The 14,728-nt window shown below is 34.6% G+C and overlaps 1 protein-coding gene across 4 annotated transcripts in view; it reads left to right on the top strand.

Annotated features, from left to right (window-relative positions):
- PCDH10 (protocadherin 10) overlaps positions 1–14,728 on the top strand; it is a 32,863-nt gene that overhangs the window by 11,924 nt on the left and 6,211 nt on the right. For all 4 annotated transcript variants that reach the window (XM_085318001.1, XM_085317985.1, XM_085318007.1 and 1 more), the window contains exon 4: positions 2,074–2,379. In XM_085318001.1, coding sequence (XP_085174127.1) covers positions 2,074–2,379 — 306 coding nt within the window. The remainder of the gene's footprint in view (positions 1–2,073; positions 2,380–14,728) is intronic.

Here is a 14,728-nt window from a genome sequence, read left to right as displayed (position 1 = left end):
TCATTGAAACACTCTTAGTGAAATGTAACTGTAATTGTTTTCCTATTAAAGATAAGGCTATTGCTTGTTTACGTGCAATTTTGCTAGGAAATCCAAAAAGTGAAAAAAATGTTTTATGTTAACTATCATTTGAATTTTCTGAAAAGCAAAAATGCTTGAATTATAAAATGCATCTTTTCTTGCATAAAAGGTTTTTATTCAGATAGTTTTATACATATGGCACACACACACAAACAYGCACACAGCATTTTATAAGCATTGCTCTATATTCATTTCTTTCTTGGAAGCCTGCTTGTAAACCTTTCTTTTCAGCATTTGATCTCCTTTCAGTGATAGATGCTACCATCATGAAATTTAAAGCTATGCTATTTGTATGTCTTGCATGCCATTCTTTATCTTATTCCTTCATCGTATCTGCAGTTCACGTTTGCATTCTTCAACAGTCCACTGATCAGTAATTTATTTCCAGACTTCTGCATACCAATTATCAGTGCAAGGTTATAATCAAAACTGGACCTAGCATTGTATGTTACTTAATTTAAAACTAAAAAGTCATCATAAAGTGACATTAATCTGAGATAAAAAGCTTTTTTTCATTTTTTTGCTTTTCTGTTTGCCTAAGTGACTGCTWTCGGTTTTTAAGCACTTGTTGATAAGTCAGAGAAATTTCCTGTTTGCTGAAGAGATTGTTTTCTGTAGTGTGAGATGACACATAAATATTACTAACATAAATCAAATTATGATTCAGAATAGTGGTAGAATTCTTAATAGTAATCTTCACATTAGATATCAAGCTAATCAAGTTCTTTACAGAGTTGACTGGTGAATGAGCTACATTACATGAACCTTATTACAGACACTGATTTTTTTTTTTCTGTTTCTCTTGCGAGTTGTGGCTTTTTTCATAATTGTAATGCAATGCTTGTGAACGCAGTAGTTGTAACAGATTTAGTTCAGTCCAATAAGACATCCAATTATCTTCATAAGTACAAGACGAGGGTATTTCTTTACTGTTCTGCTCTTCTATATACTGTTGAATATCAACTTGGGGATGTTAGTATTTATTTTACCCTACACCAAAGATTTAATATACAATTTCTCTCAAAACAAGTCTAATCTAACAACTTAGTGAATTATTGTCAGGAAATACTTTGTTGGAACACCAATGTGGAAGTTGTCAATGGAAGCATTGCTTGTCATTTGAAATCCTAATACACTAAAGGATTCGTAAGCGAATGTGTTTTTTTTTTTTTTTTTTTTTTTTTTTTTGGCAGGGACAAGTGTGTGCTGATGATACCGCGGAAGCATTAACAATTTTGTCAGTAGTATCCACTGCAATGTTACGTCGGACTAAAGCTACCTTAGTACCACTAATTACAGTAATTTACTATAGGATTCTGTTTTGTTATTTGAGTGGCTTGATGATAGTAAGGACTGCTGTGGTAGCAATGAAAATTATCTCTGAAAGAATGATGAAACAATTTATTAAGTCATCCTGATCACTTAAAACCTGGGTTTCTACTTTGTAAGAGCTACTTTTAATACAGGCTCTATCTGTGTAATAATGTATGCACAGATGGTTCCTTTACAGGAAACACTGTTTCGTTTTCATAAACGAAATCTAAAATTCCTCCATCAGGGCATTTCATTTCTTTGGTCAGAGATATGTTTAAATTAAATTTCCTTCATGATCTTAAACAATTATCTTCAACTGCTGAACCACAGCCATCACCTGCAAGTTGAATTAATCCTTACTTGAATGGGCTCTAAAACAGAAAGCTCTGCAAGAGACTGTGTGATGGAATCATTAATACCCTTCCTGTGATTTTTTTTTTTTATTTATTTTTTTTTTATTGTGTGACATTCAGGTATTTATATGTGCTTATTAGATGGTGTCATTGAATTATGAAGACTGGACAGATACTTTATTGAGATGAAGGTAGTGGAAAAAGTTCTTACAAGATTTCTCTTCCCACTTCTGTCCCCTCTTGGCATGGTCTTTTTTATCTGTCAGCAGCCATTCATGACGCTGAAGCTTATATCTCTAGTTTCTTCTTTTTCTCATGCTTGCAGGCATGGATCTCTTCTCCAACTGCACGGAGGAATGTAAAGCACTGGGCCACTCAGATCGGTGCTGGATGCCTTCCTTTGTTCCATCTGATGGACGCCAAGCTGCAGATTACCGCAGCAATCTGCACGTACCTGGCATGGACTCCGTTCCAGACACTGAAGTGTTTGAAACACCAGAAGCCCAGCCTGGGGCAGAAAGGTCCTTCTCCACCTTTGGCAAAGAGAAGGCCCTTCACAACACTCTGGAGAGGAAGGAGTTGGATGGACTGCTGTCTAATACACGAGCGCCTTACAAACCACCGTATTTGAGTAAGTACTCTTCCAAAGGCTGTATGAGAGTGTTCCCTTTGCGGGAATAAAAGTTAGCTCTTTCTACTATTCATAGCAGGAATGATACAGATGCAATTTTAGAAGCAATGAGGAAAATGGCTTCCCTTGGATTTTGGCACCAGTGATGAAGGCATTGTGCAGTGCCTTTTAAAAAAAAGACAAGAYCTTGATTCTTGTTAGTGTGATGTGACTGTCAACAAAACAGTATCAGCTGGTAGTGTTGTGTGGGGAGGAATTGTTCAATTTTATTTTCTAAAGCTAGATTATTTTCAAAGTTTGTTTGGATAAGCAATGTAAACAGACATGGCTAGACTAACAATTTTAAGAATAAAACTAAGTCAAGAAAACTTTTTCTTTCAACTATCTTAGAAGATTCTTTATGTTACTGAGCAGTATCTCATGAATAATCAGTATGTGTATTATATTAAAGTAACTATTTACATAGCTAACATTAAGGATTTGGAGGGAAGAAGGAACTTTCTGCCTTCAGTCTGATCATCTTTCAGCTAGCACMGTATTGACTTTTCTCAATGCTACTAAGTGCCTTCTGTCTCGTTCAGAAATCTTACCTCTTTCTTTAGTCACCTTTTGACAGTGGCTGGGTGGCACARAAGTATGTGACAGATTTCAAAAAGACCTTCATAGTTCATTTTGGATTGTGAGACAGATGTAGAACCCTTGAGTAATACTTAGAGCTAGTATGTTTTTCATTCTGTTTACTAGCCTTTTGTATTTTTTTAGAGCCTTTAATCTCCTTGACTTCAAGAGTTTRTGGTGCTTATCTCATCCAAATAAGCCAAGGATATTAACATTGCAATACTGACTTTTTCTAAAGCAACAGTAGTCTCTCAGGACAGAAGATAAGGAAAAGAAATAAATTGCTGTGGGTGATATTTATTTATTTGTTTTTAATTTCTAAAACATGTAGTTGTGAAGAAAGATGATTTTCAGTTATGTTATGAAAGATCATTTTCAGCACACATCTGTGTTATCTTGTTATCTCAATTAGCTCTGTCCAGGTATTTCAGTGCTTCAGAGGGGTGTTCAAACCATGCCAGCCTTTAGATTTGATTTACTGAAAGCTTGTAAATTTTGACTTCTGAGATGTGTAAGGCTTTTTTTTTTTTTTCCCTTAAGAGAGAAAAACACTTGAAACAAACAGCTATACCTTGTGTAGGCTAAGAAATGTTCTTTGGCCTAACTAATAATCTAGCAGTACTAATTTCATCTTTATAACTTCAGTTAAAATTTTTGAGTTTCTGAGCCTTGACAGGCTAGTCAGAAGAGTGGTCTGATGTACTAGGTACAGTAGAATGATGATGATCTCCGGTGTTTAGAACTGCCATTGTAGTGGTTCTGTGGTTTTGTTCTAGGCTTGGCAGTTTTATTTCAAATAACAAAGAAACATGTATTTGTTTTATTTATAATTTAGGGGTCTTACATTTTATTCAGCTAGTATTTTTGTTGAACAATYTCTTTATACATGGTCCATGTTTTATTTTTCTGGTCTCAGTGCATAAAATACTGGAGGTAAAACATTGGCAGTAGACAAAATAGTATCAATGGGTGGTGTTACATAATCCATACTTGAGAATTCAGATTTAGTTTTACTTTATTTCTTTCGACCTCAAAGCTAAAACTACCACATAGCCAAGGGTAATATTTCTTTCTTCTATTCTCTCTTACTTAATATTTCCTTTAGTAAAATTTTAGATTAAAATTTTATAGTAAATAACAGCAACAAGGAAAAGAAAATGAACACAACACTTTTAGTAATGAGTAAATAATCCCTTACTAATAACGTGTTCAGTGAACAGGGCAAGAGGAAAAAGAGAACAGTAGCAAAGAACAGTATATTGCAGGATACAAAGGCTATTTGAACTTAACAGGTCTTTATTAAAAAAATAGAGATACTAAGTACAACTATCAGAAAAAAATCGTAAGATCTAGCAAGTAARCTTCAAGACAGAAATTAGGAGACGTAAGAGGAACTTCTTAAAGCGAGTGTCAAAGGCATAAGAATAAATATAGACAATTTTTGCGATATTTAATGTAGTAAGCCCAGTTGGTGGATCTCTTAAGCTGCAAGTAGTGTGGACAAGGACATTGCGTAGAGGCTAAGTAGTTTCTGTGCATTGGTCTTTTGTCGAWGAGAGAGTGGGAGAAAGAATGACCATCCCAGATGACCTTTTATAAACATGAGATTAAGTCACAGAAGAAGTTATTTTTTAATAACTGACTCAAACAAATAAGACTAATCCACGCGTGTTTGTAATATTTGGTTTTGAAGAAAAGTTAGTGACCAAAGAATGTCAGAAGTTGTTTATCATTTAAAAAGGTACTTTTAAAGACCTGTGAGAGAGTATAGCACAAGGCTTAAAATTATCACTGAAAGGTTTTAGAAACGTGATAGCTGGCATCTGTACAGGAAAATTGAACAGATCTTCAGTCTATTAGAATTCTTATAGAGATGATGAAAATTAATCAATACTGTGTATTTGAACTGATAAAAAAGCCTTTGAAGTTACAGACATAAGCAAGTGTTGTCACAGGTTAAAGCATTACTAGATTCTGAGTATCTGAGACAGAAAAAATYGTAAACATAAATGTATCGTTTTAGCAGAATTAGAGCTCCCTGAGATTCAATCTGAAAGCTGATAGAGTTTAGAACATTAATTATCTAGAAAAGGGAGTGAAAACAAGGAGCAGTATTTGCAGATGACACAAAACTATTTAGCTCAATCAAATCTGTAAGAGACTATGTATGTCCACATTGTGCAGTGAAATATGGTCCTGAAAATCCAGTCTGCTTCTGGCCTGGCTTGTTCTGGAGTTGCAGGTCACAGAGCAGCATCAGCACAGTGAAATCGCTAGGAGAGCTTCCTAGCTCAAACAGTGCCATTGGTGCAGCAGTTACGAATGAAACTGGTAGCTTTATATGGAGCTTTTACTGTGCTATGTGAGTGTGTATCTGTTCGTTTGTGCCTACTTGGTGATCCGTGCACTGTTTTCCAATGGACTTGTTCAGTGAGGAACTTTAGAAAAGCTAAACTGGGGAGGTAATGCATTATTATCATGAGAAATTGGAACAATTCCTGTATTCATGAGAAAAAAGATCATGGAACAATTCCCTGAAAAGTGTCCCCCAATGCACAGAGTTAGCAAATAGGAAGTGAAATTTCAGGTGGAAGAAAGGAATGGAATACACTAAAAATAATATTATAAAGTCATTATACAGATGGTATCATTGTGTTCTAGCCAGTCTATTCATTTCTTAGAAATGCATAGCATAACAACAGAAACTGAAAAACAGAAAACAGGGAATTGAAAATACCTCTCTGCAAAGATACATTCAAAGCTTAGCACTAATTAACTTAGAAACTGTGACAGGGACATGAAGTAAACAGAAGCGTGAATGAAAGTGGAGAAGGTAAGCTGGGTACCTTCATTTGCCATTTTGAATAAAAAGAAAGCAGCAAGGCAACAAAACAGTTGAAGGACAACCAGCTCATGAACTAATAAGGTAATACAGATTTGATAAGATGATAYGCATTTAACAAAATAATACATTAATCTGTCAAACTCATGGTTATGGGATATGATTGAAATTAGGAGTTTAATAGTGGAGATTTAGAGGTTTTGTTTCCCTAAAAATCAAGTCATATGGATAAACAAAAACATCTTCTGCTATATTACAAAGTGTGATAATGCGAAAGATGCAGATCCTCAAAATCAAATGGGYCTATGTCCCATGATTAAATTTTTGCCTTACATATCTAAACCATTGGGCCAATTTCCATATTAATGTAGATATTCTGTATGTTATTCTGGGGCCAAGCACAGAGCTGTATGTATTTAAATAATATATTTTATGAATGTTTTTAAATGGTTTAATGTACATTAAAAGCATTTATTAAGAATGCAAGTTATACAGTTATCATAGGATTGATAAATGACAGGGTTTTTGAAAATAGTTTTCTCAGGGTGACTCTGGGATTTTTCTAACTTGTATATTCTTTTAACTGCATATTTTACACTTGTTTTCTTCTTATTCATCCATGTGATTTGGACATCGACGTTTTGCAAACAGTTAAGAAATTGATTCTTGTGATGACTTGAATGTTCACAAAATATAAAAGGGATTCTGAACTTAACTGGAGAAAATAAGTGAAATAACACTGAGAAAAAGTAGCTTTTGAACAATTCTTACTTTTTCTAAAAAAGATGCTAACCATTTGTCACTCAGTGGAGGTTGTTGTAGCCACTATTTTTGTAAGTATTTTTACTATAATGGCCAAAAACCACAATCCAGGAATCAAATTCTGTGAAACTACATTCTGTAGGGTATGTTATAGAGAGAGTCTTCACAATGAATATCTGATCAGTCTGATACTTGTCTATTTCTAATATTTGGACCAGGTCCTCAGATGATAACAGGGGAATAGCACCATTAAATCTATCTTGGTACTGTATCAGTCTACAACTGACGATAAGACTCAGCTTTAAAAATCTTTTTCTTTTTTTTTTCATGTAGATCATTCTATGTATGTATTTCTTCTTAAAATATTTTTGAGCTTTCCTAAAATCYATGCACTGACATTAGTGTAGAATTGTTTTTCTTCCTAGCAAGAGGTTAGGATTTGTTTATATACAAAACAGCCAGACATTGCCATAGTACCTTAACTTTCTATGGGGGAAATGCTTATTTTTCTCTAAAAATGGCTTTGGTGTAGCTTAATCTACCTTGGAAACAWGTTAAAACAAACTACATAAAGGCACAGTTTTCTACACAGAATAACAGCATCTATGCAAGGGGCTAATGAGGAATAACAATTGTGTTCAAAAGCAGCTTCCTCATTAACTCTGCTGCACCTTCTACAGAAAGATAGACGAGCATTAAGCTACATCATCACTGATGAAGCAATATCATTATGCTGATTATTGCCAGCACTAGCAACATGTTTTATGTATGAATCAGGATTTTATTACATGAGGCATGGTATAAATATAAAATAAACTGGTCCCTTCCTCAAAGAGTAAGCAGTCTAAGCAAGGTAAAGTTAAATACAATCGTTTTCTTCACCTATTTTGATTTATATGGCTTGAATGCTAAATATCTACATGACCTTTGACAGATGTACTTAGTTCTGGGTTTGAGCTTGCAGAGCCAGATGGCTTGAATGAGCCTTGTCTGTACCACACAAAATATTCAAATGAAGCTCAACTCCACCTTGTGCCTGTTTCTTAGCCTGGATATCCATCAGCCCGCTCCACAGTAGCAGTAGGATGAAGGTCTGTATGCGATCAGGCAGGCTGCACTTGGATCTGAACAAAAGCCTCCAAGGCAGTATTGAAAATACAGATGCAGCCTGAGGTTCTAGTTCCACAAAATCTTTGGCACCTTGACACAACTTGACACACCTAAGTCAATTTGGTTTACAAATAAAATTAAAAAGCTTTCAAAAGTCTTGGCACCGTTGAATGTTTAGGAATTGGACCGTTAATTTATTTCAAATGTACGACAGAGCTACCATAAAGAATAGTTTAACTTGTGATCATTATTGATCCCATGAATTAGTTTAGAATAAATGACCTAGATGAGAAAAATGTTCCACATTTTTATATCAAGACAGGAAGTGTCTCAATCCTTTAGTTGTTTTTCAAAGGAACAAAAAAAAAAGTGCATATGAAGGTATGGATTTTTTTGGGGTTATTTTAATGTATTTAGGATTTCAAAGGCCTATTGCTTTGTGGCGGGAACTGAACATTTTCAGCTTACACTTAATGTAAATCTATGAAAACATTTTAAAGCAAGAATACTGTTTGAGGAGAGGTTAAATAAACAACAGTTTTGTTCATTTAGTGCACCTTTGTACACTTTAGTTGCATCTCATTTCTGGAAATTATTTACATAGTTCTATCACAGCTGTGACAGACGTTGTAGCGTTACTTTCTCATAAATGTTATTTTGAAAGGGTCCTTGATGAATTTTTAAAAATAAGGCCTGTCTACATTTTTGCTTTTAAAATTAGTTCATCGGATTTCTGAACAAATCAAGTAAAGCTGTGAGCTGGCTGGTCCTTTCATTAATCATTTTAAACTCAATCYATGATTTTCGCACATAGTTGAGGTAAATGTGCATGTAAACAAAAGCAAACAAATTAGCAATAAGTTGCATGTACATCTTAGAAATCTTGGGGGGTCTGAAGAAAGAAAATAGTTTACTGGATTGAAAAAAATTGCACTGAAGTGTAATGTTTATAGGTGTGAATAAACAAATGATCAATGGATAGTAAAAGCCTTTTTCCGGAAACGATTTATGCATTTTTAAAGAGTAGAGTTCTGTGCTCACAAATATTCTTAATAGTATCCTTCAAATTAAAAAATGATCTGCAAAGCTAAATATTCTTCATGTTCTGTTAGACAGTGGTACTTTGACTTATGTACTGGAATTTCTCTGTGACAGGGTACAGGCCTCATTTCTGTAGAAATGAGAATGACAAAATTGCTCAGTGAAAAAGAAAGCTGAGTGGGAATCTAATGCTAAGAAACCTAATTGTGTAGTTGTCCTTTTCAACAAAATCTGATTGAACATTCCTGTTTTTGCTAATAACTGTGCCTGGAATACTGAGAGAGAGAGATACTTACACTTCAAATTTGTCAGTCCCGATACATGATCTCTATCAGGTACATTAAGCTAAAAACTAAAAGAAAACTCAAGCAAGTAATAGAAATTAAGATATGATAAGGGTATATAGCAAGGCTATGTTGTATTTTTACTCATTACTGTAGGTAGGGTTTGATCTTGAATAAACCATTCATGATGATTCACTGTTCAATGATTATTGYGTAACTTCTGAGAAGTATTTTTATCTCACGTTCATGACTGGTTTGCATTGTTCATCTAAAAGTATTCCTCTTGCAGCTATCACTCAAAAGGAATGAATACATAGAGTACTATTGCAATAATAAAAAGGAAATGGGTAATTCAAAAGGCAGATTTAGAAAGCAGCATATAAAAATGCAAAGATAGTTTGGCTGTAGTCCAATAAAACCTATAAATTATACTATTTTAATTTTTTTGAAAACTTTTAATTTCAAGTCAGAAATGTTAGCTGCTGTATTTAAGCAGATTAAGAGATTTGCTTGAATCTCCTTTTGTAATTGTGATCTTAGATGGAACACATAGTACCCAATATTAATCAAAATACTGATGGGAAAAAAAAAGTGCCAGTTACTAGCTTTGCATAGCATCTTTTGCCCAGGAAGACTCCAGCGCACTTTGCAACTATAGTGAAAGAAAATAACTGAAAAGATTAATTTCAATTTTGAAATGAAAAATTATATTTTTAGTTTATTTTAAAAATATAATCAAAACTATTCCCACCCACTCCCCAACAGCTGTAAAAGCCTGTATTTCCCAGTTCTGATGGGAACACATAGAAGGCTTATATATCTAGTTATCTCAAACTAGTTTTATAATTATTCATTTATGTCAATTTTGAGAATGATAATGTCTACCCTGAGTATGCTGTTTCTGGAAGATTTTCTTTAAAAATGAAATAGTGTCTTCTGGAATCCTACCAGTGGAATACTAAAGAAATTGATAGAAAGACTGCTTGAAACTTTAGTAGTTATTTTGCATTAGACTAGTTTAAAATTCCAGTATGCCTCTTGTTTTATAATTAAATCCTATGTCAAAAGTATTTTTGTCACTTATAGACATGAGGCTCTTCAGAAAGCAATGAGATGTTTAAATCTGAAAGACACTGAAGTTACTTAGTTTTGATAGGCAACTTCTATTCAGTATACGTAAATGCTATTCTTACATTACAAGCCTCTTTACTGAGATAGTCAGGAGCTGGAAACTCAAATGAGTGCCTGATCTTGGGTTTCTGTGCACAAGGCCCTTTTCCTCTCTGATGGCCTCTTACCTTCCTCTGCACAGCAGAGGAAATTATTCTTGTGTCTAGCTGTTCTGCTTCATGCAGTAACTCTGAATTTTTGTTTCCATTTCCCCACTTTAAGGGCTTCTTTTTTTTTTTTTTTTTTTTTTTTTTTTTTTTCTTGAACCAAGGAGGGAAAAAAATGAGGGGGCTATTTAAATAATGCAACAAATAGACAATAAGAGAAGGAACTGCATTTATCTATCCATGTTTAGACAAGTGTGCTATAGAGATTAGTGTTGTTCTTTATCCGGCAAGCCTGTAAACAGTTCTATTTGTACACTAGCCACTGAGAATTAAGTTTCATGCTAGCAGTAGGATCACTGCTGCTGTGAAGTAGCTGTCAATATATTTAATTCATTTCAGAAACGTGATACAGTAAAGTCAGAAAAAATGAGTGCAAAATGATGCATTTGGTACCTTCTTATAACAAAGGAAATAGAAGGTGTGGGCAATTCGAATACAAAATAGAAGGTGTGGGCAATTCGAATACAAAATTCAACTTTGATGCCTACTAAATTGTTGGAAGGACTAAATATGATGAATACTAAGCAATGTGGATTCACTGGAAATCCAAACTATGCTAAGATAATTCAATCTCTTTGATAGGATAACACTCCTTATTGGTTGAAGAAAGTATTGTGGACATGGTAAAGCAAATCTTCAGAACTTACTTCATAAATTCTGCCTGAAAATTATGTGAATRTATGAGTTGCAAGAGTAAATTTGCATTTCTTGCATACATGTAAATCTATAATATGTGTAAATGTTGTTATTTACCTGTGAAAATGTCAAATAAGGAGTAATGTGGATTAGAAAAAAAGTGGATGCAGGCTAGATAAATAGCAGGAGTAGATTCACCGGAGAAGTTGTGGGGGTGACAGACTCTTATATAAGCAAGTGACCTGAGTCCTCTGACTTATCTTTTCACCYTCAGCATCATGGCTGCATTCAGCACTGGAAAAGGATTCATTATGAAACTGCTTCAATGCAGACTCTCTTTATTCATAAGGAATTTATAGTTGCTGGTATTGTGGATTCATCTTGTCGAGTCAAATTCTGACACTTTGACTGTTTTAGTTATCTGTTTTGCTTTAATTTGRCATCAATCTATTTTCAAATCGTCATTTAGATGACAATTTAACATAGCTGCGGGTATAGATAGGAAGTGGGATCTAAAATTCTTGCTCACAAATGAAACACAGTAGTAACTTTTTTCCTGATCTTCTTGAGATCGAGTGTTACATATTTTATACTTGTTTTGTGTCTGATATGACTGYGTTGCTTCTAATAAATTAAACAGAATCCTTCCCAGCACTGGAATACTATGGTCTGTACTTTTATACTCCTTGGTGTGCCTTTAGCTTGTGTCAACTAACTCTTCCCTAATAAGTCCTGGGCATGGTGTGGATGTTAGAATATGGGCCAGGAACCATTCTTGAAGGCAGTTTCAATATAGGCCATGCTATATTGCACCAGTGTATGGCTGGATTCAACTAAGAAATTTTAATAATGTGAACATGAATCATTCCATTCTAGCTACCCAAAGGGACAAAGAATTCTAATGGGCTCATTTTTTTACAGATATAAACTGAGCCAATAATACATATTTTTGGGGAGAAGAGAAGTTGTGGAAGAACTGCAAGAATTTTATGATACACTTAAATAATAACGGTATCTTGATTAAACTGGAAAAGACTATCAGAAATCTGAATGTATGCTACTCATGAAAAATGAAGTAAAGTACTTTACTTAAGGAAAACAAAATGTTCACAAAAGGAAAGGGAAAATACCTACCAAGATCATAATGCCACTGAGAGAAGGATGATGTGGTGAAAAAACATCAGGGCTAAGAAAAATTGGGTGGCAATACTGTGCAATGCTGATCTGATCCTGTAACACATTTTACTTAATGTAAGGATAACTAAATCTAATTATTTTAGACCCAACTCAGTATGATTAATTTGGGCACTTCTGAAGGTCAGCARACAGTGACTTGTATGTCGGTTTCTGCCTTGACTCTACAAGGAACTTGGGCACTAAGGAGCAATGTAGGAGGACTGGTTCATAYCCCTCCTCTTCTCCCCAGGGCACTGAAAATTTTAAGTCACAGTGTATCCAGCATTTAGTGTGTTTTGCATTGGTTAGCTCTCAAACTGACATGTTCATTTTCAGGCTTGTCAGCTTAAGGAGRTGTATATTGGTAGATTTCAGAAGAGTACAGTAAAATGTTGAATTATTTTGAAAAAAGAGTAAATAGAGGAAGAAGAAAAAATCGAAGAGAAGAAATGATAGTTACCTACAAACACAGAAGAATCAAATGCTGGTATTGATAGGGATAGTACTGAAATTAGTAGCTTAAGATGAAATAGGAAGAATGTGAGTTTGTTATTAGAACAGGTATGCAATTAGAATAAGTTGCTGAGGGAGATTTTGGAAATATTCCTAGAGGACATGTTCAGTGCTCAGTCTGAGCATCAGGAATGATTTAGGAGTTACTTAGTCCTAATACCGTACATAATTCTAAGAACTCTTCTGATGAGAAATACTCTGTGATTCTGTCTGTGATGATGTCATTATCTCTAGTATTTTCAGGTAGATACTAGGGTTATAATAACATAGAAAATGCTTGCTTCTGCTTAGTCTGTCTTGTGGGAAAACCAGCTTTCATATTTTTATAGTACTCTATTGTATAACTTAGCCCTTCCTATACTGAATAGCAGTAACTGAAAAGCATTGTTTCTGTAGTAAGTAATGGCAATCAGCGATAAATCAAAGCTGACATATACTATGCCACTGGGCTGTTCCTGGCAGCTTAAAACAATTGTCAGCATTTAGTACAGAAAATCAGATACACATAGAAGTATCGTATGTGCTACAGAACATCGGCAACAAACAGCCACAACTTGATTTGAAAGAGAATTCCTCTTAATCACATGTTCAGTGTAAAGCATATGTTGATTAAGGCCACTGCTTAAGGTTAGCATATGCTTAAGGATAGTCCTAAACAGAAAGAGATACTGGTTTTACTTGCATAAACTGGGACTTGAATACTTATTCTTACGAGGTGAAATTCATTTTTTTCAGAGGATCATCTAAGGTCAGGTAGAATACAAATCTCAGAGCACTCCATAACACCAAAAAAACATTACTGCAGGTTGGCAGTTATACAGTGGCTGTTGTGATGTGTCAACACTTGCATCACGTAGCCTTACTTGTCATATGAAAAATATCAACCAAGACATGYTCAAAGAACTGATGGAAGCACTTGAGCCCCAAGCATCAAAAACATATTACAAATAGAAAAATACTTTTATGGAGCGTATATTTTCAGAAGCTGAAGTGAAGCTAATGTAAGTGGCAATATGTATCAGTCAAAAATTTGATCAATATACTTGTTTTTAAAGAGTGATAATCTGCATAAGTTGTTGATACAGAATTCTACGCTACTCAAATTTGAAAAATGACACTTTGCACTTAAAGATGTGCAAAAGGGCAAAGCGCTTTTCCCCTTTCCGGAGAGAAGGTAACACTATTCGTCATGTTCAATAGCTTATGTTCAGTGCAGTGTCCACTATCAAATTTTGATTTGCCTGCAGAGAAGTGACTCTTACACTGCTTTAAATGACTATRGGCAGGGAAATGCATTATGCACTTAATGCAAGACGAAAGGAAAGGATGATATATGTGGTTGTTATTTATGTTATAGGAAAGATGGCTGATATAATCACCTTTGTTCTGGAAGTAAAAATGAATTCTCAAAGAAAGGAAYAATTGCTAGTGGTCTGTAGATTTATTTAGATAAAAGCAAGTCTACTTTCTGGAAAAAAAAATCATTGCAGCAATTATTAAACTTCTGCATTTTGTCCTACTCTGTTTATTCACAGCCTGAAGACCAAATGCTCACATTTTATTTTGATTTTTAGGTTAAATTGGGTAACTGCACAACCTGTCCAAATGTTGCTAGATCCTTTTAGAAAAATATATATACATTTTAGATTTTGCAGATCCCCAAAAGAACATTGAAGTCCTRCTGAATTTCGTGTATTTATTAAGGGAAAAAATCTGCCTCGGTGGGACTTGCGTGTGTATATGTGGGAGCTTCTCCTGCCTTCTGCTTGTCTGAGGCCAGTAAATGCCCGACAGGAAGTGGCATCATTTTTATCTAACTTTCTGGGTGACAGAGCAAAGCCTGCAAACCCATCGCGTACTTTATGTGCATGTATTTGAAGGTACATAATGGCTGCCAGTGTGAATAGATTCACTGGCATTAAGGGTTGGTTGTTTTTTCTTTTTTTTCTTTGAGGTGCAAAACTAATCCCCACCTTCCTTTCGTCAACTGTATGATATAATGTAGAGTTAACAAAACCACATATAGTTTC

Source organism: Rhea americana, unplaced genomic scaffold (genome assembly GCF_003343005.1).
Source record: "Rhea americana isolate MKP2758 unplaced genomic scaffold, rheAme1 scaffold_116, whole genome shotgun sequence".
Classification (NCBI taxonomy): domain Eukaryota; kingdom Metazoa; phylum Chordata; class Aves; order Rheiformes; family Rheidae; genus Rhea; species Rhea americana.
The sequence above is the reverse complement of the archived record's forward strand: the minus strand, read 5'-3'. Positions and strand labels throughout refer to the sequence as shown.